The 6,553-nt window shown below is 51.9% G+C and overlaps 1 protein-coding gene across 2 annotated transcripts; it reads right to left on the reverse strand.

Annotated features, from left to right (window-relative positions):
- Positions 1-2,137: 2,137 nt before the first annotated feature.
- On the reverse strand, positions 2,138-6,185 carry psmg4 (proteasome assembly chaperone 4). 2 transcript variants are annotated; one of them, XM_033014725.1, is made up of 4 exons: positions 6,048-6,185; positions 5,826-6,004; positions 3,402-3,477; positions 2,138-2,316 (listed from the first exon to the last, which is right to left on the reverse strand). In XM_033014725.1, the coding sequence occupies exons 2-4, from the start codon at positions 5,994-5,996 to the stop codon at positions 2,195-2,197; spliced, it is 369 nt and encodes a 122-aa protein (XP_032870616.1). In that variant the 5' UTR covers positions 5,997-6,004; positions 6,048-6,185; the 3' UTR covers positions 2,138-2,194. The 2 variants fall into 2 exon arrangements, with proteins under 2 accessions (XP_032870616.1, XP_032870607.1); XM_033014716.1 differs by having other exon boundaries at positions 5,826-6,140.
- Between the last annotated feature and the right edge of the window lie 368 nt (positions 6,186-6,553).

Here is a 6,553-nt window from a genome sequence, read left to right on the forward strand (position 1 = left end):
ATCTGGACTCGCGACCTCACATACGCACCCCGGGACCTCCTAAGCTGCAAGTCCCTCAGTGCTCCCTTCTTCTCCTGGTACTCCTCCCACTCACACGAAGCCCCACCAGTCTGATCCAGACGTGCCTCCGAGTCGAGCAACTGTCTCAAGCCGTCCGATCTCGGAGTCTCGCCTCTTAGTCGACCCCCTCGCGTAGTCCTGGCGAAACAGACGGACGTAGGCCTTCCCCACGTCCCACCACTGCCTTAGGGAAAGGAAACGCCCCTGCCTCTCTCTCCACCTCGCCCAGAACTGCCTGAATGAATCCTGGAATCGGCAATCCTCCAACAGCTGGCTATTAAAATGCCAGTACGCGGACCCAGCCCGTGTGCGCATCGGGATAAAATCCACTCGCACCAGGCAATGGTCCGAGCATGGTGCCGGCTGCATGGAGGCCGCCGAAACACAGGAGACATAGGCCTTGGACACGTATAAATGATCAATACGGGAACCACCACCCTCAAACCTGTACGAGAAGGCGTTAGAGTCGGGGTGGAAATTCCGCCAAGCATCTACCAGCTCAAAAGAGTCCACCATCTCCCTTAAAGTCTTTACTGCACCCGGGTCACGCTGAATGCCAGTGCGATCTCTTGCCTCGAGGGCACAATTAAAATCTCCCCCAAGGAAAACACACTCCACACGGTCGATAGTATTCAACAACGTGGTCACTTCCCTTGTTAAGCGCGTCTGCATTACGCCGATCTTGGGGGCGTACACATTAATGAAGTGTAATGGCACGCCATCCAAGCGCACGGCCAGATAAGCAAACGGCCTGGTACAATGTCCTGCACTTTGAGGATCTCTGGCTGGAAAGGCGGGGCCAACAGGAAGGCCACTCCACTCGAATTGGAGCTGAGATGACTCATGTAGACCCCCCCTTCCCACTCCAGGAGCCAGGTGGGTTCATCACTAGCCAGTGTGTGTTTCCTGCAGGAAGCTCACCGCATACCTCCCGTCCGAGCACTGAGAGATGGTGAAACCTACGGAGAGACCCCCTGCCCCCATTGATATTCAAGCTGGCTATAGTGAGCTTCATTTTGAAAGTACACTAGATCTTTTACCCGCCCCCGGTGAAAGATTGGAGCTGCCCCTAACCTTCTTTAGGGTCTTAAAAAGCTCTTGGAACTGGCGCCTCTCATTTCTTATTAGCCCCGCCTCATTCCCCTTCTTCTGGGAGTAGAAGTGGGGGCGGATCCGGACCTCAACGGCATTGAACCCCAGGCCGAGCTCGGCGATCGTTTGCCTGCTTCTGCTGCTGTTGGAGGTGAGACGTTGCGTCGCGCCAGGGTCTTGGGCCTGTCCCACTTTGGCCGTCAGTTACGCGACAGGCCGGTGTCGCGCAAAGATTTAGTTCGCTACAAAATTTCGGATCGCCGCGCGATATCGTGCACAACTCCATACCCCTCCACTCGTCTCAGTGGGACCGGCCCTGCGCGCATCAACGTGACGATGAGGTCGCATAATTTGCGTGCCAAGGACACGTAAATGGGACAGGGCCTTAACTTACTTTAGTTTAGAGATACAGCACGGAATCACATCCCTCAGCCCACCGAGCCCAAGCCGACCAACGATCCCCGCACATTAACACTACCTTACACACACCAGGGGCAATTTACATTTATACCAAGCCAATTAACAATAGAAACTAGGTGCAGGAGTAGGCCATTCGGCCCTTCGAGCCAGCATCGCCATTCACTGTGATCATGGCTGATCATCCACAATCAGTACGCTTTCTCCCCATATCCCGACTCCACTATCTATAAGAGCTCTATCTAAATCTCTATTGAAAGCATCCAGAGAACCGGCCTCCACCGCCTTCTGAGACAGAGAATTCCACCAATTCATAACCCTCGGTGTGAAAAAGTGTTTCCTCGTCTCCGTTCTAAATGGCTTACTCCACATTCTTAAACTGTGGCCCCTGGTTCTGGACTCCCCCAACATCGGGAACATGTTTCCAGCCTGCAGGCAAGAGAATGGGGTTTGGAGGGAGAGATAGATCAGCCATGATTGGATGGCGGAGTAGACTTGATGGGCCGAATGGCCTAATTCTACTCCTATCACTTATGACCTTATGAGCAATTCAGCAAAAGGAGGCAGGTATTTTTCAAATATTTTATTAATCAACATAGCTTTAAAAAATATAATAAAAACACTCTTAGAATTTATCTGGATTTTTTTCCATTTCCTGTTTGATTCTGTTTTCCACTTCCAGGGAGAGAGAGGTGTTGGAGCTGGGCAGGTTGTAACTCACGAACACTTGTTTCCCCGTCTTCTTTGCTGTATTTAACACAGAGTAAAATGTTTAGCTATTTTTCAAAATAACGCTCACAAGATAACAATAGACAGGTACGTGGATACGATAGGTTTGGAGGGGTACGGGCCAAACACAGGCAGGTGGGACATGTTGGCCGGCGTGGGCAAGTTGGGTAAAAGGGCCTGTTTCCACGCTGTATCACTCTAAAATCCTGCAGAAGTTCAAAGAGAAACAGAAGGTGCTTGGAGTGCCCAGCGGGTCAGGTAGCGTCTGAGGAGAGGGAGATACATTCAGCGTTTCACACCAATAACCTTTCATCAGTCTTAACAAGGATCCCGCCCCGAAACGTCACCTATCCATGTTCTCCAGAGATGCTACCTGTCCCACTGAGTTACTCCAGCACCCTGTGAAACGTCACCTATCCATGTTCTCCACAGATGCTGCCTGACCCGCTGAGTTACTCCAGCACTCTGTGAAACGTCACTTATCCATGTTCTCCAGAGAAGCTACCTCATATGCTGAGAGAATGGAGCGGCTGGGCTTGTACATTCTGGAATTTAAAAGGATGAGAGGCGATCTTATTGAAACATATAAGATTATTAAGGGTTTGGACACGCTGGAGGCAGGAAACATGTTCCCGATGTTGGGGGAGTCCAGAACCAGGGGCCACAGTTTAAGAATAAGGGGTAAGCCATGTAGAACGGAGATGAGGAAACACTTTTTCACGCAGAGAGTTGTGAGTCTGTGGAATTCTCTGCCTCAGAGGGCGGTGGAGGCCGGTTCTCTGGATAGTTTCAAGAAAGAGCTAGATAGGGCTCTTAAAGATAGCGGAGTCAGGGGATATGGGGAGAAGGCAGGAACGGGGTACTGATTGAGGATGATCAGCCATGATCACATTGAATGGTGGTGCTGGCTCGAAGGGCCGAATTGCCTACTTCTGCACCTATTATCTATTGACCCGCTGAGTTACTCCAGCACTCTGTGAAACGTCACCTATCCATGTTCTCCATAGAAAACAAGTGCAGGAGTAGGCCTTTCACCTGGTGAACCTATGCTGCACTCCCATGCTGTATCACTATGACTAAAGAGAATGCACGCCTTCTCTTACCGAGTCTTTGAGCGATTGAGGTGGGCGTTATCTCAGAGGCATCACCGAGGATTAATGACGACACTGGAGTCGGGTCCTGCAAATCAGAAGCACGCGTTATGGTCATTAGTTCAGAAGTGATAGGAGCAGAATTAGGCCATTCGGCCCATCAAGTCTACTCCGCCACTCAATCATGGCTGATCTATCTCTCCCTCCTAACCCCATTCTCCTGCCTTCTCCCCATCTGGAACCTGCCTACCTGCCCCATAATCATAGAAACATAGAAAAAAATAGGTGCAGGAGTAGGCCATTTGGCCCTTCGAGCCAGCAACGCCATTCAATACGATCGTGGCCGATTGTCTAAAATCAGTACCCCGTTCCAGCTTTCCCCCCCTCATCCCTTGATTTCTTCAGCCCGAAGAGCTGAATCTAACTCATGAAATCTAGCTCTCTCTTAAAAATATCCATTGACTTGGCCTCCACCGCCTTCTGTGGCAATGACAGTAGCGTGCGGCACGGTGGCGCAGCGTTAGAGTTGCTGCCTTACAGCGCTGTATCTCTAAACCTAAAAAAATCACCACCCTCCGGCTAAAGCAATTCCTCCTCGTTTAGTTGGGTGATGTCTGTGTGGATTTAGTTTAGTTTTAGAGACGCAGCGCAGAAACGGGCCCTTCGGCCCACCGAGTCCTCGCCGACCAGCGATCCCCGCACATTAACACTATCCTACACACACACACACACCAAGCCAGTTAACCTACAAACCTGCACGTATTTGGAGTGCGGGAGGAAAGCTGGCGCTGCAAGGCAGTATCTCCATCGCAGCACCACTATACCACAGATAATAAACAATAGGTGCAGGAGTATCGTTCACTGCATTTGGCCCTTCGAGCCAGCACCGCCATTCAATGCGATGATGGCTGATCATCCACAATCAGTACCCCGTTCCTGCCTTCTTCCCATATCCCCTGACTCCGCTATCTTTAAGAGCCCTATCTCGCTCTCTCTTGAAAGTAACCAGAGAACCGGCCTCCACCGCCCTCTGAGGCAGAGAATTCCACAGACTCACAACTCTCTGGGTGAAAAAGTGTTTCCTCATCTCCGTTCTAAATGGCTTATTCCTAAACTGTGGCCCCTGGTTCTGGTCTCCCCCAACATCGGGAACACGTTTCCCGCCTCTAGCGTGTCCAAACCTTTAACAATCTTATATGTTTCAATAAGATACTCTCTCATCCTTCTAAACTCCAGAGTGTACAAGCCTAGTTGCTCCATTCTCTCAGCATATGACAGTCCCGCCATCTCGGGAATTAACCTTGTAAACCTACGCTGCACTCCCTCAATAGCAAGAATGTCCTTCCTCAAATTAGGGGACCAAAACTGCACACAATACTCCAGGTGTGGTCTCACTAGGGCTCTGTACAACTGCAGAAGGACCTCTTTGCTCCTATACTCGACTCCTTTTGTGATAAAGGCCAACATGCCATTCGCTTTCTTCACTGCCTGCTGTACCTGCATGCTTACTTTCATAGACTGATGTACAAGGACCCCCCAGATCCCGTTGTACTTCTCCTTTTCCCAACTTGATGCCATTTAGATAGTAATCTGCCTTCCTGTTTTTGCTACCAAAGTGGATAACCTCACATATATCCACATTAAACTTCATCTGCCATGCACCTGCCAACTCCCCCAACCTGTCCAGGTCACCCTGCATTCTCATAGCATCCTCCACACAGTTCACACTGCCACCCCAGGCCGAGCTCGGCGATCGTTTGCCTGCTTCTGCTGCTGTTGGAGGTGAGACGTTGCGTCGCACCAGGGTCTTGGGCCTGTCCCACTTTGGCCGTCAGTTACGTGACAGGCCAGTGGCGCGCGAAGATTTAGTTCACTGCAAGAATTTCGGAGCCTCGCGCGATGTCGGGACCAGCCCCGCATAACTCCATACCCCTCCGCGCTTCTAAGTGGGACCGGCCCCGCGCGGCCACACGGTGACCGTACGCCTCAAGCGACCACGAGGTCGCGTAATTTGCGAGCCAAGGACGCGTAAGTGGGACAGGGCCTTAAAGGTATCTGTCTATCCAATCACTCCCTGTAACTCTGCAAACTATGGCCATGGTGGAAACATCATTAAACAGAGCCCAAATGTGGATAAATGTGAGGTTATCCACTTTGGTGGCAAGAATAGTTTGCAAGCTGCCTGCAGCTTGTCCGAATGCAACATTGACGCCTGCAAGAAGCCTGCAGCAACCGCCAGTGCAACGCTCACGTCTGTAGCCACTCCCATTGTAGCATTGCCGCATGCAGACCGCTTACAGCATCTCCTCGCAGCACAGGGGCATTGTCGCACCGTGCAGCATTGGGTGGCCATGCAGCATTGTTGCATCGTGCAGCATTGGGGCACCATGCAGCATTGTTGCACCGTGCATCACCGGCGGCCCTGCATTCACTCACCAGTCTGGTGCACATGGCGACGGCCAGGTTGGAGAGGGAGGGGGTGGGGGCGGCGCCCACCCACAGCAAGAAGCTGCCCGACATGGTGAGGAGGTGGAAGTGCACAGACACGCCGCACAGCTGCTCGCTGAAGCCGTGCACCGACAGCATGCCGCCCGCCGCTGCAGCCATGGCCGCCTGCAGCTGTTTGCAGCTTCCGACAGCCGCTTGCTGCTCCCAGCAGCCTCTGACAGCTCCCTGCAGCCTCCTGCAGTTGCTTGCAACCAACCAAAGACTTCCTGCGGCTCTTTGCTGCTCCCTGCAGCCTCTTGGGCTTTCTACAACTTCCTGCAGTAGCTTGCAACCAAAGATCTTTTAGCAGCTTGCAACTCTGTAACCAAAGATCTTTGCTTGTCACTTCCTGCAGCCGCTTGCATCTCCTTGCAGCCATTCCCCCTGTGCAAACCGCCCCGGGCCAGCGCTGCAGCGCCTGTCAATCACAATCCCCGGGTCAACGCTTGCAAACTGGCTGCAAAACATTGACTTCTCCAACTTCAACTCGAATTGCATCCCCTCTCTCCCCACCCCCAACCCTGGTAGTTGTACTAGTTTCACTGTCATTGTGTAGGAAGGAACTGCAGATGCCGGTTTACACCGAAGATAGGGTCAGGCTGAACCTTCTGAATTTTGTAGTCAGCAGGGCAGTACTCTGCATATAGAAACATAGAAAATAGGTGCAGGAGTAGTCC

This window comes from Amblyraja radiata, chromosome 2, assembly GCF_010909765.2.
Source record: "Amblyraja radiata isolate CabotCenter1 chromosome 2, sAmbRad1.1.pri, whole genome shotgun sequence".
Taxonomy (NCBI): Eukaryota; Metazoa; Chordata; class Chondrichthyes; order Rajiformes; family Rajidae; genus Amblyraja; species Amblyraja radiata.

Bases quoted from the DNA above. Each gene is read 5' to 3' on its own strand.
- psmg4 (XM_033014725.1), bottom strand. From the start codon at position 5,996: ATGGCTGCAGCGGCGGGCGGCATGCTGTCGGTGCACGGCTTCAGCGAG. The intron at 3,478-5,825 runs GTGAGTGAATGC...TCTGATTTGCAG, and splicing joins TCGCCATGTGCACCAGACTG to GACCCGACTCCAGTGTCGTC. The intron at 2,317-3,401 runs GTAAGAGAAGGC...TGTTAAATACAG, and splicing joins CTCAATCGCTCAAAGACTCG to CAAAGAAGACGGGGAAACAA.